At 35.2% G+C, this 21,793-nt stretch overlaps 3 protein-coding genes across 3 annotated transcripts; 2 read left to right on the top strand and 1 right to left on the bottom strand.

Annotated features, from left to right (window-relative positions):
* The first annotated feature begins 546 nt into the window (after positions 1 to 546).
* LOC117239100 (X-ray repair cross-complementing protein 5-like) lies at positions 547 to 4,216 on the top strand. Its single transcript, XM_033504400.1, has 14 exons — positions 547 to 757; positions 1,016 to 1,092; positions 1,235 to 1,345; positions 1,408 to 1,622; positions 1,723 to 1,851; positions 1,924 to 1,990; positions 2,064 to 2,201; positions 2,289 to 2,442; positions 2,524 to 2,663; positions 2,741 to 2,884; positions 2,965 to 3,110; positions 3,186 to 3,428; positions 3,528 to 3,687; positions 3,792 to 4,216. Exons 2-14 carry the CDS (start codon positions 1,072 to 1,074, stop codon positions 3,804 to 3,806), a joined length of 1,683 nt encoding a protein of 560 aa, XP_033360291.1. The 5' UTR covers positions 547 to 757; positions 1,016 to 1,071; the 3' UTR covers positions 3,807 to 4,216.
* LOC117239101 (cytochrome P450 4c3-like) lies at positions 2,904 to 20,310 on the bottom strand. The gene is made up of 9 exons (XM_033504401.1): positions 19,553 to 20,310; positions 12,143 to 12,340; positions 10,500 to 10,685; positions 6,973 to 7,042; positions 6,773 to 6,899; positions 6,200 to 6,436; positions 5,598 to 5,760; positions 5,192 to 5,528; positions 2,904 to 3,415 (listed from the first exon to the last, which is right to left on the bottom strand). Coding segments are annotated over exons 1-9 (1,506 nt in total). The 5' UTR covers positions 19,740 to 20,310; the 3' UTR covers positions 2,904 to 3,414.
* On the top strand, positions 7,383 to 9,942 carry LOC117239102. Its single transcript, XM_033504403.1, has 4 exons — positions 7,383 to 8,053; positions 8,282 to 8,504; positions 8,802 to 8,898; positions 9,561 to 9,942. Exons 1-4 carry the CDS (start codon positions 7,799 to 7,801, stop codon positions 9,739 to 9,741), a joined length of 756 nt encoding a protein of 251 aa, XP_033360294.1. The 5' UTR covers positions 7,383 to 7,798; the 3' UTR covers positions 9,742 to 9,942.
* Positions 20,311 to 21,793: the final 1,483 nt, after the last annotated feature.

Below are 21,793 nucleotides of genomic sequence, written 5' to 3' on the forward strand. Positions count from 1 at the left end.
TATAGAAATATACTAATGTATAATATTGTGTGTGTTATATTATCTATTTATAAGTATGATGTTTAACTATAATTAGTTTAAATTGTTAATTACTAGTTTTTAAAGAATGACATTTGCTTTTAACAGAGACTCTTAAAAGACAGGATAGGACATTTTTCCATCTTTTTCTATTTGTGAATATTTTTGAATTATTGAAATATATTTATTAATAACAGTACGAATAATGAAATAATATATCGTAATCGTATTTTTACCAATACCATATTTTATTGAATAATAGCAGCTATACGCGTATAAAATATAAAAACATTTCATTAAGAACATAATTTTATTCGTAATTGTTAATGAACATTGCCTTAAATATATTTCCTATTCATCAATCTTACCAATTTAAGTATTTGGATGAACTAAATTAGCGCGCGCTCATATGTGGAAATAGACGCTCTTATTGGTGCAAAAAATATTTAAAGTCAAATCGAGCATTCCTATTGGTGTAAAATATTGCAAAGTCCCCACCACTCGCAATTGACAAAAGTCACATAGCGCGGGATGACATTTTACTGTTGAAATTTGTGAAACGAGTATCGTTACGTTATCCCATCATTACTATATAGTACTTCTATCTCGACGTTATCATCATTTCTACACTTTTACATATCTGCATTTTATTTAATCATTTATTAATCACCATTTTGTATCAGCATTTTAATCACCATTAAATATTATAAGTGCTTTCGACACTGCTAAAGACTAACAGGTCTGACTTATTTTGTTTTGCCCAGCTATTAAAGATATGGAAACTAAAATATAGATTTTATTGTATACAATTAATTGGTTCAAGTTTTCTAATATGATATAACGCATAAAAGAAATTTCTTATCAAGATAATTTATATGTTTCCACAATAGTTGTTAAAAATATACGTCCTTTTTCCGCAACAGTGATTAGAACATTTTTTCCCCGAATAGTAATTAATCTTCATTTTGTAATTAACTATAATTTTTTTCCTTTTTAGGATTTTTAAGCACAAATATTGTTGAGAGCAGCATATATTAATTCCAATTGTGTAAAATGCCACCGAAAGCACGAAAGGTTATATTTTATCACCTTTAAAAATATATTTTATTAATTCATTTCTTTTAAATTTATGCATTTTTAAACTTATGGTCGAATATCAATATAATTGAGCCATTCACATAATATAATACAAGAAACATGTTAATGTTATTTTCAGGAATCATTAGTACTATTAATAAATATTGGAATAACAAATCCAAATATAGAAAATAATCATTCCTTATTGGAGAAAGCAAAACATATTGCCAAGCGAAAAATTCAGAAAATGGTATTATAAAATTTTAATTTAATGTTATTTATTTTCAATTATTAATATTTGGTATTTTTTAGATTTTCATCACACCAAAAGATGAAGTTGCAATAATGTTAATGGGTTCCGGTGTTACAAAAAATCGTTTGGGTACAGAATATGTAGAAGAATTTACAGATTTTCAGATTCCAAAATGGGATCTTGTAAAAAAATGTATGGCTTTAAAAGGTACAAACCATTGTTCTAATTGGATTGAAGCACTTGAGGCTGCAGTGTTATTTATGAAAGAAAACACGTATGTTTAAATATATTATGATTGTACCCGTGGAAGTAGTAAAAATGGAAATATTCCAATTTGTATTATAATATCAATTACAATATATTTCTTATTTTAGTTTTCTTCCTTCTACGAGGAAAATCGTTTTGATGTCCGATTTTAACGAAGATCCAGATATTATTTCACAATTTCAAGCAGATAAAATTGCAGATCAGCTTTCAACAAACAAAATTATATTAATCACACTGTAAACATCTATGTTAATTTTGTTATATAAATTATTTTATATAATTTAATTTTATAATTTTATTATTTTCAGATCAGAATCAACTACATCACCTACTCCTACACTTAGTGAAACCCTTCTTAATGATGTCAATGAAAAGGTTTTATCTGTTAAACTATCTATGTTTATAATATGTTACTGTGGATCATTATTTAATCTATTTTATTTACTAGATTAATGGTTACCATATAACGTTTGATAATGCCATATCAGATATGAAATTTTATACACCAATACCATCAAAACCATTTCCATCTTATTATAGCTTAGAGTTACTTGATAAAAAAATACCAGTTGTTTCTTATGCTAAGGTAAGGAGAAATTGTGGAGCAAGAAATTATTTATGTGTATTATGTTATATTATGACTGTTGTAGTTTAATATTGCTGTTTCTATTAGGTAAGAACAACAAAATTTCCATCATGGAAAAAAGCCAAAGGTAATCAAAAGCTCCGATCAGAAACAAAATACTTAGATAGACAGAGGGTTCCTTATACAGCAGATAACATTCAAAAGGGATACAAATATGGAGGAGTTTTTATTTCAGTACCTGGTATATATTAATTTATTTTTATTACTATAAGTATTATAATCAGTATATTATCATCAGTATATTATTTTATTGTAAATGTAGAGGGTTTAGAGAGGAATATGAGACATAAAGACACTGAAAGAAGTTATCGAATTTACGGGTTTACAGACAGAAATAATGTTGATTTGGAGTATTTTTACAAAAGTCCCAGTTCTGTTATTTTACCCAATAGTGATGCAAATGTATGTCTTAATATTTTACTTATTATACTTATTTTACTTATATCGAATTAAGCTACATATCTATCTTGATTTTTTAGAATGTAGTGAAACCGTTTTATAGTTTAGTGCAAGCAATGCATCAAACAAATTCAGTTGCTATTGTGAGAAAAATTTATAAAAAAGGTAGCGTGCCTAGAATGGTTGCATTGTTTCCTTGTATTGATATTCCTGATGAACCATGGGTATTGTAAAATATGTGTTTTTATTATATTATATTATCTTCTGATATATTGTTTAACGTGTTATTTATATTTGTATACAGTGCTTGATAGAAATACAATTAGCATTTGCAGAAGATCGAAGGATCATGGAAACAAGATCCATGAAGTCCACAATTAAACAGTTAAATACTCCACAAAATGAAGCTATAGATAGTTTAATAGATTCTCTGATGTTAACGGATACAGAGTAAGGATACTAGCATTTTGGTATATATAATTAACCATCCTCTATATGATTACACATTTACATTACATTAAACAGAAATGATAGTCAGATCGATGGGTGTCAGTGTTTTTTACCAGGATGCATGCCAAATCCTGGTGTACAACATAGATGGGATATGTTATCGTATCGTGCTATTAATCCAGATAAACCATTACCGCCTGTGGAAAATTATTTAAAAGAAATTTTTGAAATACCATCGATAAAAAAAAGAAGTAAATGCCATCTGCAGAAAATTGCGGAGCTATTTCGATTAGAGAGTATAAACCCAAAAAAAGAGAAGTATATATATAAGCATTCTCTACAAATATATATTAAAGCTTTCAGTTTTTGCAGCAATAAAAATATAGTAATATATTTTAAATGATATATTTTATTTAGAAGTGAGACGAAGCAGCAAGATAATATGCAGGTCAATGAGGATATCGATATCGATACCAAAGAGTCTAATAAAACAGAGGACATAGCTGATGTTGAAACTAATTTGTATAAGGAATCAGTTTTGTCTCTGGATATCTCAGATATTGATCTTGATGAACTGGTATAACAAGAAATAAAAACATATGTTACTGTGTATAAAATATATATATGTATGTATACGTACATATTTGAATGTTTATCTAATGTATTCCATTTTTATTTTAGGCTGCTAACATATAACTTCTACAACTTGCTAAATGATTTATGATGGATTTTTATGATATTTTAAGAATGTCTGAAAGGAAATCTAAGAAAATATCTTGGAATAATTAACAGTGTGTGAAATATTACACGTATATTCTATTTTCTTAATAGGATACCTGTTTTACGAGAAATCGATAAAATCGACGTTCGCATTCAGTGTTCGTTGCTAAAACATCTGTCAAGAGCCGGATTATAGAATGTCGATTCAACGAACATCACACATGGACTAATTATGGACTAAGGTATGGAACAATAATTTTAAATGAGAACTGATTACTTGATAATGTTACCTATAGTTTGGCTATTGCACTGTAAGGAATCAAAATTTTTTGTCGTTATACATGGTGCTTTATTTAATAAATAAAAATGTATAATATCCTATTATATTTTCATCTTACTCATATTTTCATCTTATAAACTATAGATATTATAAAATATCACAATATTACAATTATGCTTTTATAATTATGATTATAATTATAATTGCAAAGTACTTAGTAACGAAGTATTATAGCTATCTAATAAGAAAATATACACGAAATTTAATATCACTTTCGAGATAACCAACAGTTTCCTAGTCATTAGTCAGTACACTAATACAATGTCCTAGCATTTTGCATCCTTTGCCATTATAGATAAACGATTAAAACGTAGAAAATCGATTAAACTTAAAGTAGCATTACATACATATATTACACAAGTCCTTCTCAACGAGTTGGAACTTCAAAATAGTTATAATTGCAGCGAGAAACCTACTTACTAATAACAAAATTTTTATCAATTACGCAAATGGCTGTTAACATATAAAATTAGAGATACAATTGTAATAACTTAATGTGGCAACATCTGAAAGACATAAAATAATTGTATAAAAGGAATACAAAAACTTTGATTATTATGACTCTTAAGCTCCACAACAATATAATACGATTTGTACAATATACAGTCAATGCTTAATGTTTATATAATTTACAGATAGATATTTCCTACTGATCATTATACAAATTCTATCAAACTAATTTCTTATGATATTTTTTTGCTCTTAAATAAATACGAATGACTGTCGTGATAAACATAAGAATATAACATAAATTAGCATCATTATTGTTATCACAAAATATGGTCTCTCTAACATTGATATGCAGAAAAAATCAGCCTTTTGCTTACAGTTCAAAGTATGTATATATATATATATATATATATATCATTATAGTGAAATGAAAAGATCGAAATAATATATAATAATTATATATTATTTCGATCTTTTCATTTCACTATAATAATATATATATATATTATTTCGATCTTTTCATTTCACTCAGTCGTATATATTGCTGCAATAAAATTAAACAAGACTTCCCTATTTTCGTGGTGTAATTTTTAAACGAAGTCCATTAGCATTGTGTAATACCAATTCACTGGTGAAACGAAGTTGATCCTCTGTATCTAAGGACTTGACTTGGAAATTTTTCAATATATGCAAAATAAGAACTTTGACGATCATCGTGGCATATTTCCACCCTATACAATTACGAGAGCCAGCACTGAAGGGAATGAAAGCATAAGAAGGATATTTTGGTCCATTGGGAAGAAATCGTTCTGGTCGATAAGTATCTGGCTCTGGAAAGTATCGAATATCCCGATGAAGAAGGAACGAATTTACCAGAACCGTCGATCCTACTGGAATTTCATGTCCCACTAGAAACGAATTACTTTATTCAAATTTTCTATCACTGAAAACATATCTTTGTGTACATTTATACTTACAAATGGTAATAGGGTGATAAATTTGTCTTGCGATGAGTGGTGCTACTGGGTAAATTCTCCAAGATTCTTTTATGCACGCTTCTAACCACGTTAATTTGCTTAGTATGTCTAGAGATAATTCTTCCGCTTTTGCTACCTCGTAGTATTCTTCAAGAATTTTTTCCTAAAATGAGAGGTGACAAAGGTACATAGTAATTTAATAATTAGGGAACATTTAATTATATTTATATATATATTACACATCGGGAAAATATAGAGAAAAACAAGATATTTACACATTGTAAATTTCGTTATTTAGAAATTGTCGTGAGCATTTTACACACTTTATTGAAAACCAATTATATATAACAATACATAATTTCGATATGCGTATTAAATTTATCCATCCAAGTGTTTTCATTATTTAGTACAACAAACATATACATAAGTAGAGATTATTAATCTACAACGAAATCAATAAATATGTAAAGTAATTTTCTTGGAAAGCCATATGTGAAAAAGTTTTGCTCTATATTGTCAACTTGTTTTATCATGTAAAACCATCTCTTCTCTAATCGTATCATCGGTTGCAGGACATGTAGAAGTATGCGGTGTAAAATTACCTGGTACTGAGGATGTCTTCCTAATGCATACAGGAACCAGGATATGCTGGTCGCAGTGGTATCGTGACCCGCGAACATAAACGTATTCACCTCATCACGGATATCAACGTCACTAAGTACTTCTCCATCTTTCGATAATTCCAGCAATAAGTCTAACAGAGCTTGACGTTTATGAGACCGTTCATGGCAATTCTCATCCTTTTTGGCTTTCCACTCGACTTTTCTTTCCGCGATTATCTAGGCATATTGGATTTAAAATTTACATAAAGTTAAGTTAATTAACAAGTTATTTTCTATTGTGCGTTTATATTATGGATTGTAAAGGTCTCGTCGAATTTTCCGAGTAAGAGAAATTTCATAAACGATAGTGATATAAATATCGTACAGAGATTAGTATTTTTCAGGAGTACATTACTTTAGGGGACGCAAAATTATTGATTTCTAAAATTGTCGTCGTATTGCTAGTGAAAGTAATTTTTCGAAGTTCAATTTAATCCTCATATGTGCGGATCAAGCAGATAATGGCTAGAAAGAGCCAAGAGAAAAGTAGAAGGAAAAATTATATGTATTTACTTTGTTAATGAATCCATGAGTAATACGAAGTGCCCGATCGTACTCCTTACCCCAGCTTGTTAGCTTAAAGATCGGGTCAAAAGCCATCCACACATTTAGAAATCTTCTTTGAGAGATGGAAGCTAATCTGGAAGAGGTATATGTATAAATGGCATACTTGACATTTGCTCTAATGTGCGTTTAGTAGAAAATACTCTTACGTGTTCACAGCCAGCACATATTCGTTTTCAAAATTTTTTTGCGCATTAATGTTACATCCCATGGAACTATCTGTAATGTTAGAAAACAAAGATGTAAAAAATTTTCCTAAATATTTTTGTTTCTTTCTTTTATATTTTTCTCGGGGTAATTTACAATTTGTTTGTACAAACATTCGGAGTTACGGCGGATATTACGTTTAAGATCATTCGTGAGAATTAGTTGTGCGATGCTGGTTGCACGGAACAAAGTACGTAATGTAGGGATTCAGACTAATTGGTAAGAATCGAGAGCACCGCGCGTAGACTATCGAAGCTTCGCGAAGTTTTTCACAATTCATCCCTTTGACTAAGGTGACCATAGTCGTGAATGGAGATTTGTTTAAATTGATCCCCAGTATACAAAACCTGTCTAACAATAAGAAAGAGCGCAGTAAAAGCCTATTGTTTAAATTGATGAAATTATTCTAATCTAGTTAACTTCAACTTGTGTGTTACAATGGTAAAAGACAAAAGTAACTGGAAGATAAAATAAATGCAAATGCTTCCTGTATGATTATTCGTATGGTTTACACGTAGTACAGAGATATGTAGAGCATATTACTTTTTTATATTTATCGTATGGTATCAAATTGATACAAGAGACGAATTAAGGTTAACAAAATTCGATTATAGTTGAAGGAGGCAATGGAAACGTTTGATTCTTCGTTGTTTGAAAGATGCCCTGTGCATAAGATGCCACACGAGGAGAAGAATCGATAAATAAAAACGGAAGTTTTTTACGATGTACAAAATTTTTTAAGTGTCATACACATGTTATCAAGAGGAAATGGCTATGTTGCTCACTACTCGTCACTGGGGATCGGACGAATCGTTTAGTTGCTTTAGCAAGACATTCGTGAGCAAATTCACAAAATCACAAGAAAAGCCGAACAATGACAAGTCAGTTTCGGCGTCCGATCATCTGCCTGAAGACATTTCTCGGAAACAGACAGCGAAACGCAATGCGTTGAATGTTTCATCGAAAATTGCAAAATCGAAGACGACTAAGGCCTACAATGACATCGTCTTGGAATCTAGTCACGTAGGTGTACGACTTCGATCACGACATCATAATCGATCGATCATGACATCTAAAACCATATCTACATTGAAAAATATGATTCATAGCGAAACTCCGCTTATATGAATTTCATTTTCCACTAAAGAAATTTTAGTAACGCCTGATTAACCGAACTTTAGCCAAACTCCTATTACTTGAACTATCGCGAAGCGTCGATCTACTTTTATGTTGATTCCTTTTCTGCATCAGGTAAAAGCATCGGCACTTCTTTATGAAATAACAGATCGCACTAATCAGTTAGCCCAACCACGTGTTCGAACCATTGAAGAAAAGCTGACTCAGACACGGCCGAATTCAGTACAGATTCCGAAAGCATCGTCACGTATTATTGAGCTTTCTAAGCCACGGATTCCTTATCAGTATCCCCCTAAACCAATTGGATACGTTGCGCCTGGTGCTCTCACGGCCGTCGGTTGGTATCCTTCTCTTTAACGCGCTTCTCGTCGAAATAATTTTTAACGAATTACAAGCTTATTGTTTCCGCCGTTTTGTATCGCTTTCGTGTTGCTCTTTAAAAACTCTGATTGTTTCCTGTTATTTCTGGTAGTTTGGGACATTTTTGCCGATGAAATAACTACCAAATTAATGATAATAACGGTTGACTTAAGTTAGACAGGTTATTAAATTCACTATTCGATTCTAATCGTTCAATTTGCTACTGTGAGATACGTTTATCGTTAAATAACTGGTAATTTGAATTTTTTGCTAGCCACTCAGCGTATAATTGAATTATCGAAACCAAAAAAGAAGCGGAGATCGAAAGTGTCGAGCAAAAGAAAATCAAAATTGCATAATGAAAAGTCACGGTAATAACGAAACTGAAATTTTCTAATTTTTTCGTATAGTATTACCATCTTTGATAAATAATAAATAACGCGTATAAGCGCAATTATTATGAATCTAGCGGCTTTCCCTCCACATTTTTTGCATCTTTCTTTATGTCCATAAAAATAGCGATAAATCTTTCTTAATTACCTGGCAGTAATAAAATAATGTCATATATGAATATTAATGAGTAGTATGAAGAGGAGGACAAAACCATACTTATTCATTAAAAAAGTACAGTATTACTATGCAGGGTAGTCACCGTAAGGCATTACAAACTATTTTATCTGCTTTTAGCAGAAGCTACAAAATTCTTCTTTACTATTTTATGATGCATTGGGCTCTTTTTTAAATTAGTAAATAGTATACTTCCCTTGATAAGGAAGAGTTGAATAAAATGACACGTTATATTTACGTTTTCTAATAATTTATTTGGAAGTAAACAATGTTTGCTGTAGGTATTTACTTTTTTCTTTTCCGACGTATGATTGAAAAGACGTGATTAGTCTTGCGCTTTGAAACAATACATACAATTCTAAAAATAACGTAGTTAATTCAAATGATTGCGTGTAAGGGAGGCGTATAAGTTAACTGAATTATTCACGTTGCGTATCTGATGTAAAAATAAATCTTGTTATTACAGAAGTTACGTAAGGCGCGGTAAAAAGAAGTTGGATCATAAATATACCGCGTTGCTTCGTCATAAGAATGATCGAAAAATGAGGAGCAAGAAGAGACAATTGAAAACTTCAAACTCTGACAGGACCATTATCATGGTTGGCTTGAAATTGAAGGATGATAAGAAAACTCGTCGACATTCCTGACTACTGAGAACGAAGCGTCATGTTTTCTCACTGTCGTTCGCAGTTTCATAACACAGTCGCTGTTTCTAATTGTGCGTAATGAATTTTCCACCCGTATGTAATATTTTAACGTCTACTTATACATGATAATAAGCGTTGTTAAATCAGCGAAATTTACAAACTAATTTATTCTAGGAATAACTCTATAAATTTTGTATAGTATGTTTTGTACGAATAATTATTCGATCGCTATGAAAAATTACCGGTGGAAATTGTCATCCGTGATGGCGATCAATACTGATTGCATCATATGCACTTTGGAATGCAGATCCGTGATCATGCGACAATACGCACAATCGATTTGCGTTTCTCCTTCGCTCTATTTGAAAATATCGCGCTTGATATATATACAGTGCTGTGAATAATTATAGACTCAAACACATTTTCTGCGTTATTCCTTCAATGTTTCCGTGAAACCACATATCACGTCTGGATATGTTAAGTAAAATTGTTTTTGTAAAGAGTAAATTGAACGCTAGAGGATATCAGGAGATGTTATATGACAGAAAGATAATATTTATATTTATATTATAATATGGAATTATACATATACGATTTTGCTAATTTTTGTTTTGATATTGTGAAAAATCAAAAAATGAGGTTGAGTTTATAATTATTCACGGTATTGTATGTATTATGAAATGTACTCCCATAAACTTTAAAATCAATTTTCATAGTCAAGAACTAGAGCGACGATACGCAATATTGAGTAGTCTTACCGCATATTATATCCAACGCCGCTCGTTTGGCATAAGGAACAATGTCGAATTCTGGTTTATCGACTTCCTGACTTAGGCACGAGATTAATATTTGGGCTTCTCTGATTGCCGTCTTCAAGTATACTTCCAGAAGACCACTGTGGAAGGTTGGTGTTAGCAATTTCCTGCGAAAATGCCATTTCTCACCTAGAACATGGTGGACGATTTATTACGTTTAATTTTTCATTCTTTTTCTCTCGGTTATTCTTGTGAAAGGTTAAAGAAATGAATCAAAAGGGTTTAAATTAAGAGTCACAATGAGAAAACGGTTAATGGTGTACTTCCGGACAAAAAGATAGCAGGTGGCATAAATCTGGAAAATTTTATTGAATAACGAACAAAAATACAGAGATATATTTCATTAATTTAACAAGTTAAGTTAGCTTTTTATAGTTTTGAAGTGGAAACAAATATTTTTTTACAAATATGGTAAGAATTTTCAGTCGGTTAAAATGACAGTTCAAACGCTGTTCAAGAGTGAAAATTTACTCGTGTTTATCAAAGATTACCATGTTAATATTTCGTATAGCTTCCTTTATTTTTTACAACTGCTATCATTCTGATTTGTAACGATCTAAATAGCATTTCGATTTCACTTTGACCTATTTTTTCTCATTTGTGGGCAATGCAGTTTTTCAAATTATTTATATTCTGAAATTGCCGTCCATCTTCGTAAAGTCTTCTTGCGAGCATATCCCAATAATTTTCTATTATATTTAGGTTAGTTGATCTTGCTAGCCATTGTAAAACATCGATGTTTTTCTCCAAGAATTACTTCTTTACCGACCGTATATCGTGGACCGCGATATTATCGTTTTAGTGCACAAAGTTTTCATACATGCATATTTAATCGATTTTTTTTTAATTGATCACAAGATAAAATTCTATTCTCGGAATCTAAATTCTTAATTCATTTTTGTGAGTTTGAAAACGCGAATTTGATTAAAAAGGAGCTGTTATGTCATTCAACGTTTCTTCGACCTAATCAATTCTTCGCGTTCACGCAATTTCGCTTTGGGTGCAGGTTAAAAATTCCGAGGAATATTTTGTTCGAGGTACCGTAGAACATAAAAAATATTCAGACAGTAGAACGTTATAAAGAACTCGACTCGAGTTCGTTCGTCACACAAATTTTTGCTACTGGTTGTCTGGCTGGCAATCTGCTGAAATTTCTCAACCGAAAAAATGCTGGCATGCAACGGTTAAATGTAGTCTCCAGAAATTAGTGGCCGGCCAAGTAGATCGGGCTGATTCGATCTACCTGTAGAACTCTTTTTTCATCGCTTTCGATCGTATCGTTTCTTCTTCGCGTGAACATTTGGGCTTGGGGAAGGTTCGACATGTGCGAGTTTTTTCATTCTTGCAAAGGTTTAACGTGCTATGGTACTCGACTAGATGCGGAATACTGTTTTTTCGACAGTTGAATCGCTAATTATTATCTGGCCTGGTCTTTCGACCAATTTTTCTCGAGTCTAAATTGAAAATATTTTTTGACATTAGCAAAATACGATTGGACGAGAAATGACCAGAGAAGCGAAGCAGGATTAAATGGACGCGAGATAGAAACTTACGGATCGTATTAAGTGGTTCCTTGTAGTACTCACCAGTGCTTGTTACCAAACCGGAACCAAGCCAAGGTCGTAAGTATCCATACTCCAAGCTTTTATCGATGTGAACACTACTGCTTAGCAGTGGCTGTATCGCTTCTGCTTTGTAGAGGAAGATAAACGGTCGCATGCCTACCCAAACCAAATACATATCACCTAACTCTTTTCCCCATTTCAGCATCTTTTTGAAGGCTTCTGTAACACATAAACGTCCTTTCTTTAATTCTAAACACGACGAACAAAATCTTTAATAAGAGTAATATCTTTTTAATTTCCCTAGGGAAATTTTTATCGGAGATAGTTCGTTGCGACTTTTTGTTATCGACGAATTGATACCGAATTTCGGTCGGTAATTTGTAAATGTAATGCACAAAGATAAGTTATCGGTTGAAAGTTTGATCAATGTGATTGGAAAGCAATTCAGAAAATAAACAGGGAAGGTATATGTTTTATATGATATTGGACGGTTTCGTATTGCTTCTTCGACTCGCCAAATAACGAAGGAATGTCGAATAGACGCATCCTCCGGGGAGAGGGGTAGATTCTCGCGTAAAATTTTTTTTTTGGGCCAACTACTAGTTGTACAGGATTAAATAGATTTCTGACACGCAGATATAATCTTGAAGTACGAATGTAATTTTTTCTTATTTCAACTATAGTTACGCTGCATAATATAATAATGCTACACGCTGCTACACTGGATGTTCCTTATGTTTTTAGTGAAATTCATTCAGTGATCGATTGAAATCGAGCCACGGAGTGGGGAAAATACTAAAGAAGACTCGATAAATAGACTTTTGCTCACATCAGATTCTCTAATATCGAGTTTCAGAGAAATTGCAAGTTATGTGCAGTTTTTGATCTTTGTCCCGAATACTCAGGCGATGGATTTCGCTCACATAATCGTACGACTATCCGACCTTGTTTTCGAGTTATAGCGAGTTTTTCCTTTATCAAACTAAATCTGCATACCTTCGCATTTAATAATCTGGCATTTATTTATTTATGCGTGAGATACTGAGACGAAGAATTAGAATACAAGGTTCAATGTCAGATATTGCGTACTGCTTGTAAATAAGGTAAATCACATTAGCTCAACTGCTTCCTTCTGTCTCCTCCTGCCGCCCTCTGTAGGATTATTTCAACATAAAACTCGCTGTAACTCGAAAACAAAGTCAAATAGCAGACGTGTATTATGCGAGAGAAACTTTAGGGACCTCGAAGCACTGATCGGAGAAGTGCACCGAGACGTGGGAACGAAGGGGCCTGCGATATAGAAAGAAGAAGGAGACAGTTCGTACAACAGAGTAACAGAACAAAGAAGAGATTCACGAAGGTCTGGAAGGAAATATTCTTATCTGAAATGAGGTGGAGATCGAAAGTGTCGCAGTTTTGTAAGATCGTCGATGTTTCCATGTGATTTGCAGCGGTCGTTGACTCCAGACATCGTTCGTGCAGAAACAGACTTTTTGCAGTAATCATCGCGGCCAATCAAGTCATTGCCGTATCTCTAAGCTCGTTTCAGCCTCGTGGCGCGAATTACCTACTTGTTAAGAAGACGATGCACAGCGTTTGACAACGATTGTTCGATCCGGAAAAAGTTATAATATGTTCGCCGTTCTCTCTATTATTTCGTTCTTCCTCCAAGTTTCTATATCCTTAACGATCCATAACTACCTATAGAAATCGTTTAAATAAGATAGTATGTATGTACAGGGTGTCATAAAAGAAGCGCTATCATTTTACTGAGAAATAATTTCTACCTAAAATAAGATAAATATGTATGTATATTTTTATTAGTCGAGTCTTTCCAATTATGTATATGCGAGATAGGACATTGGCCAAATGATTTTCACTGCTTTACAAATTTTAGAGAAACCACAAAAATATACCACAGTGGAAAACGGTAAAATATCACGAAACGTACCTGGACAAGAGGCTAACAGGGAGACACCACGTATGAAAGAAGATAGAATAAATGAAAATAAGAAGAGGACACGCGTATTAACTCGCAGGAAGACAACCCTATCTGAATCCTGAAAACAAACTATTAATCTACAAAGTTATCAGAGAACCTATCTGGACGTACGGCATCGAATTACGAGGAACAGCAGCTGACAGCCGTATTAAAAAAATAGGATCAATGCAGTCGATAATACACGACACAGTTGTGAATGGTTCGCGGTATGTTCGTAACGATGACCTCAGAAAAATCCTGGAATGCTCTGCGAACAAGTAGCTAGTTGCTACAAATAGTTAGCAACACGTACACGTTAAATTTATCTCGAAGATTGGTGAAAGCACATCCGGGTAAGAGAAAACGTCTTTTTCCAAGGAAAAAGTCTGCTTAGGTCAAGAGAGCGAGAGAGAATTTAATGACTTTCTGTCACAATTTGGGAAAGATTTCTTTCAAGATTACGATAGTATCGCGCGTCGTAGAGACGTAGCCCCATCTTGCTGAAACCATATGTTTTCCAAGTATCTGACCGACCCAATTCAGGCGGCAGGAACATATCGGGTTGCCGATGCGTTCCAAGTTCTTAAGAACAACGTCTGGTGCAGTACGGGAGGATCGTTCGCACAACTCTCGCTCGGCTACATCGAAGACCAACTCGACACAATCGAGTTTCTTCGAAGCGTACGGCAGATTGAGAAAAAGCCACGGGACATAGGTAGATTTGTAGAAGAAACTCGTTGAATTTCTATTACAGACTGGCGATACAAAAAAATGGTGGAAGTTAGGCCAGTTGCTAGGCACGGGGTGTGGACACTCGAATTTCCTGACTTGGCATTTTCTCGAGATGGACGAAGCGAAGAGAAGGAGTAATCGACGAGTGGATATTTCGAAGGAAGAGAAAGTCAAACCTAACCCTAACCTAACCCTATGTCGCCGTCATATCAGGTAGCAACAGGCCCTGAGGCGACCGCTCGTGACGTTCGAGTGCCCGGTTAACGGTTCGCAGGCAATCGAACGATAAAGCGTGGCAAGTTTAAGAAAAGAGAAAGAAGGTAAGCTGATTCCAAAAAACTGCGCATCGTTAGGTTTTCCTTTGTTACAAACAGTCTTGTTGATTGCTCGAACTATTTCTAAAGATTCGACGGCTTTACCGAATTCAAAATTTGTTGCAGCGCCGCAATACGATCGTCGTTATACGCTATTCTCTGAAGCAATGAAAATGTTGCAAAGTGAAGGAACAGGATAGATCCAAACCAGAAAGACTGGTATTGCAGTTCTAGCAAAAGAGAAGTGACTGTACGCTGACACTGACCGGACGTTGACCGGCAAAAATGCAACGCGAGGTCATCGAGTAGTAATGATTCGTAACAAAAAGAACAAGCATACTCTCTCGTAGACCTTGGCGCGAACGAGACGCTTGCGCTTTCCTTCGGATCATGGAGAATTCGAGTCATCGCCACCGTTTGCTTTCTCTGGTACGCTATGCTCTGGTGTCATCGTTCATTGGGAACGTACTTGCTAATCTCTAGGAAATTTCATCCAAATTATGTCACGCTAGGATAATGTTCCCTTAGTAATTAATTCGGTATCGATATAATACCAACTATAATTACGCGACAGATACATGTACATGTTGATTACACAACATCGTGTACGGTTTATATCCGAACGAGAGTATCGGTGGTTAAACGTTTTCTTAAAATCATCGTTATTGCTAAGAACTTTTTGCTTTTTCGCGCCACGTGTAATTGCATACAAGAATCATAACGTTATTCAGGCCGCGAACGACCTCGACCCGCTTTTTTCTTCGTCTGGTTATGCGCGACAGACTAACCATTTATCTTTAGCGTTCAGCGGGCAGAGGTGGATAAATCCTCCTTTCTTTTTTCCTCTTTCTTTCTCGTGACTTTCTGTTTGTTTCGCCAGTGCACGTCGGATGAACGTCTGGTTCGCGAGCGCCTTTCCCCAATCGAATTAAAAGTCGTTTTCCAAACATCGAACTTTATCATTCACGATGACCGCTACTTTCGATACGCGTTGAAGATGAATTATTAGACCGATGCATACGAAAAACCGTTTCTTCGAAGTTCCAACTTCCCGTGCCAGTACCACCCATTCGATTTTCGACGATTATTTCATGATTTTCGAATATGTTACCAGCCGCGTGTTTCCGAACAACTTTTCCCTCATAGTTCCTGAAATACCCGCGGAGAATTCTGCCTATACTTGCGCGCCAAATTAAAATTAAAATCTTGAATTTTCTCAACAACAAAGAGATAGCAGAACGTTATCGATCACTGGCGCCTGCGTGTGCGGTTTAAAAGATACCGATGCAGCGTCCTTCTTAGGCCAATATCACGAATGTACCATTCGATAGATAGCAGGAATTCATGATCGAGTGTAAAATTATTAGATAATTCTGGAGATAATGAAACCAGTTTACGAGTAGGTACAACCATTACGTTATTATACCATGTTCGTTATAATGCTCGTTTGTTTAATCGAGAAAGAAAATTTACCCATTCGTAACTTTGGAATAAAAGGGTTGATAACGATAAACTATTTTTTAATCTTATGTAGATATATCAGGCGCATGTAACTTTTGTAAAATTCCATTCTATATCTTCGATTTAGTTTTTTTTTTTTCTTTTTTTTTGTGGGAAGAGGGGCAAAGGTGAAGCGCAAAGATAGCTTTTATATAATATTTTTAGATTATATCTTAACACATTTAGACTAAACTTCCTTTTGGGGTAGCAAATCTTTATTTGAACCTTCTTCGCACGATCTGATAGCGATCGACGAGTAGAATCGCGGTGCAGGGTTTAAACGTCGACGTTCGTTTGTTGAGAAATTATGGCTCGTCAAATTTTGGTACTTTTAGCCCACTCTATCGTGTGTAACTTACCCTATCTTATGCATTGGAGATAGACCGTTGGTGACATAAGATAGCGTTAGTCACTGTTGACATTATGAACATTATCGTCGTAGTATTGATTGGGCTATTACTTCTCCGGTCACCGGAAGTCCGAACACGTTGTCCAAAATGATATTTACCAAGTCGATTGATATATCGGTCGCGATTTTTAAATCGGTGTATCAACGGACTCGAAACTGTTATGTTTAGGACTATTTGCCGTATCGATTCATATATTAATTACGGCCAATGGATTTCTAAGCTGAGAATTGTTACACAGAGCGTGTTATAAACGTGGAACCTACTGGAGCAGTGCACAGCAGCTATCCGACTTTGTTTCAAATTATTATCGGTGGAATTTTTGAAAAATTGCAAAGTTGTTCGACACGCCGGCTGCAAGTTTGGACACAGGCCGAGGATAGCCATTTCGAGCACTTCGTACGAAGATAAACTGTCGCGGACCATTGAAACAGAAAAATGTCTGTAACTTTGAAAGAAGGTCGGATGGGACACGCGTCCACGCGAAACTTTTTCATTGCTTCTGCGCCTCGTGTCCACTCCTCGAGTAGGTTCCACATGTTATGACACGCTCTATATTTCGTCCTTATTCGCCAAATACTATCGGGAGATTAAAAAAAGAGTGGCGCCCCGGAACGAAGTTTAACCGCGAACTGTTGCAACGCGTAATTCTTGAACCGATGGACTCCGATACTTTGCACCGTTATATTTCGTCTATATTTCTCGATTGCTATCGGACCATGCGAAAAAGGTATTAAAAAGAGGTGTCGTCGCGAAACGAAGTTGACGATATTATAAAATATTTTATATTCGTTCGATGCACCAAAAAAAAAAAAAGATCCGTATGGTTAACATTCTCGCTACGCTATTTTACTATATATTAATAATTATATATTATATATTATATAGCAATACTAAACAACGTACGTGATTATCTACGAAATCCTTCACTTTGTTACTATAAATCATACGTATTTACAATGAGATAATTCCCGATATCGCATATAAATATATTTAGATGCTCTCTTTTAATCTCTCTTATGGAAATAAGTGTATTATTCGAAGATAAGGTTCGCGGTAGATGACAGTTCCTTTCGGCGTCGTGTTACACGAAACTACGTAATCGAATCTGCCGCATATTTATCAGGAGTATCAAGTGCACCACTGTACTGTACCGGTAGCGCACCAGCATCGCGCAATTTAGCTTTCACCGGTGTAAATTACGCGTTTACCTGTTGTTACGCGACACCGAAATACCGACCGCGAGTGTCTCCGCTCTCGATATCGGTGCATCTGCCTGCATGGTCAATGGCGCGAATTTCTTTGATGTCGAGGTTATCGCAATCTTGTACAAACTTGGAAATAACAGTAAGTAAATACGCGAGCACGCAGAATTACGTACGTGGTCGAATCTCACGGATATCTCCGATATCTCGTATTTTTGAGGAATATTTACCAATGTGATATATTCGCCATATAATATTTATCAACCTGACGATCTACTTGTTGCAAAAATGCGCCAATTATGGAATTTTCTGAGCTTCGTATTTCGAACAAATACGCAACGAGTAACGAATACCAAAATGTGTATCATGACGCGGTAATCGTGCACATGATTAGCACGTAGCAATACTGCGACAGTTACGCTTGCGTAAAATAGCGTTCGTGGGCCGTGGCTACCTGTTGAATTGTTTCACGCAAATTTACGTTTTCGAGAGTATCATAGTATTATTGGATGCGCTGTTACTTTGAATATTTTATATACTTCTTATTGCGTTCATTTTTGCAATTTTTCTACGAATTCGTAGAAATCTACGGTCTTGTAATATCGAAACAGGTCACTGCAATTGTATCACACTCCCTAAAACGTTAACTCGCATAACGCTTAATTCAATTGCCTCACAATTTTTTCACCAACTATCTGCGACAGAATAATTTATTGCTTTAGCGGGGCAAATGAAAAATGTCGGAATAGATTATATTTGACAGTGGTCAATTGTGAAAACGAATTTCTTCGGGATAATCTATATCACGAGTGCCATTCGTGTCTGTCACATTTGAACCATAATCTACGATTCACGCCACGTGTATATTACTCGACTTTGTATAGCAACGGATTAAGAAACGACACGCGAATCGAATCGTCGCAGAAACGATCGTGTAATTCAGCGTTTTCATACTTTACAGCTAAAAACGGATTTCTTAAATTTATAGATGTGCAAGGTATATTTGTAGCGCGGGAACGACGAGACGAGGGCTAGATTTCTCTTCGAAAAAACATTCTCCTAGCCGTTCTACGCGAGACGTTAATTTTTTAACTAACGATCGAATAAACGGTTTTGCAATTAATCTTGTATAGGAATATTCCCAGTTTGATTAAGTTAGGCTAAGAGTCGAGTCACATATAGATAACGTACCAAATAACGTATCGCAAAAATTGAAAGAAATTGTAAGAGAGTCTACAGCTTATGCTACGAATAGCCAAAGTGGACGGTGTCTCAGAAAACATATCGCTTACCTTCCGGACTGCAACATAATTGATACGCGTTGCCAATGATGGGCAAAGCAGGCGGGTATGGCACTTTTCTTAGGGCATACAGAAATTTCCCTCGTCGGACCACCAATAGCAGAACGATCAACATCAAGCACATGGACAACATTAACGTCAGCCACGATCCTCCTGTGGCGATCATCGACAAAGACATTCCAAACGAGTACGACGAATCTGTTAAGGAGATTTCTCAATAGTAAAGATAGATACTGGCGTGCTCGTATAAAAATGCGGAAAATCGTTGTGCAAAGGATGATGAATCTTGAGAGAGGGAGAAAAGATAAAAAGAAGAGGGGCAAAGAAGGTAAGAGTGAGGGTCAAGCTACCCCCTAGGAACCACTTTGACGAACTAAGCGGCAATCACAGTACGGCCGAAGAATAACGACGAAAAGGAAGAAACGGAGGAAGAGAGACTGCCCCGGTCGCGTGCAACGCGTGTCATGGAATGACTCCCTGTCGGTTATGCGTGGTCGTACGAAAGAGTCGCCCTTATATACTACTGAATGCTCTGTGTACTACTACTACATCAGCGGCCAGTGGCTAACTCCTCCACCAATAGAAACAAACACGTGAGACGTGCATGTATATGTACGATGCGAGGCGTCGACTGACTCTACGTACAAAGGTAGAGCCCCCATTTCTTTGTATGTGTGTCACTGAAAATGTGTATAAAATTTACATTTGCACGGAATATCGGTTCATACGCCGCATGAATTTTTCCGATAGTACACGCGTACCATGCTCCAGCCTCTTCGATCGCGCGATTCATATTTATGCGCAACGATTTGCAGGGATAATACAAACGGTCAGTTATCCTATAGAAAATCGAGTTTCGTGAATACCTGTACGTTCTCCACATCGTCCACGTTGTCCATGTTTGTTATGTGCACGCGTATAAATAATACATGCGAATAGTAACAATGTGAAAGATACACGAGAGATTACGAACGATTCGAACGCTATCGGTTCAAGCTACGTTTACATTCAAGGATTTCTCGGTGAAATAACTTGTCACATACGGTGATCTACTTTTTTGATCGTTTTGTTCGAGAAGTATCGCCAATACCCGGTCCAACGGACGATGAACGAACACCTTTACAAAATATACTTTGCAAATTGTGTCAGTCTCTGGTATTTCTTTAATCCGAATCTAATTATATCACTCAACTAATCTAATTATATATCGCAGCGTTAAAAACGTATTTTTACTTCGAACAAAATACGAGAAAATTCGATCTTGACGCGAGATTAGAAAAATCTAAAAAGGAAAGCGAAGTTGGTTTGGAAATTGGTTGTTTCGAGCGGTTCGTGCAAAGGTGCAGCCGAACTCGTCGAAGCATAATGTAAATTTCCCAAGACATATTTTTATCAGCGAATCGCACTCGAAACAGGCCTATTAATTCTCCTGATAATTATTACTAAACGCATTCTTGTGCGAGTTCGTGTTTTCTAGAATATAATTAAAAAAGTACAGACTTGGTAGAAAACCGTATTACGATTTAAAAATTAATGTCCTATATATTTTGACGTATCGTGTGTACTCTGCGTTCAAATTTCCTATAAATGCATATAAATTTACTTATCATCAACGACGAAACATTTAACCTTTGTGATCTGGAAACGTAACGGATGATGAACGTATCCATGTTCTTCAGGTTTAAGAATTACATTGACCGTGCCTCCTGCACGTTGTTCTTAATATCGTAAATATACATAACGTAATACACGAAAGAAAGCTACCGTTTTCACGAGAAGAAAGTTATCATTTTGCTTCGCGCGTAATTACGAAATGATTTCAAGAATTTTAGATGAAATACATAGCTATGTAGCGTATCTCTAACAATCTTTCCACGAGCACGACCAAACACAATCAAACTGTTAATCTTCGCTAAACGAGTTGCCACTTTCACTGCCAACGTTCGTTTCCTCGTAGTCGTTACCTTTGATGGACAGAAAATTTCCGTGAAGAATTCCAAACTAAACGAAAACACAGCTCAACGTTTGCCTGAACGTGCTGACAACGTTCTCTCTCCAAGAAGATATTTTAATCGGTGCCAATGTTGCACTTTCGATTTCGACTCCCTTTGCATCTCTTTCGAAATCATCTACTTGTACAGGCAATGATCCATTCACTGACAATGGCGAGTCTGATTTGATTAAGCACATGCCAAATTACGAACACTGTTAGGCGCGAACCGAAAGAATCCG

Source organism: Bombus vosnesenskii, unplaced genomic scaffold, assembly GCF_011952255.1.
Source record: "Bombus vosnesenskii isolate JDL3184/JDL3185 unplaced genomic scaffold, Bvos_JDL3184-5_v1.1 scf7180000013883, whole genome shotgun sequence".
Classification (NCBI taxonomy): domain Eukaryota; kingdom Metazoa; phylum Arthropoda; class Insecta; order Hymenoptera; family Apidae; genus Bombus; species Bombus vosnesenskii.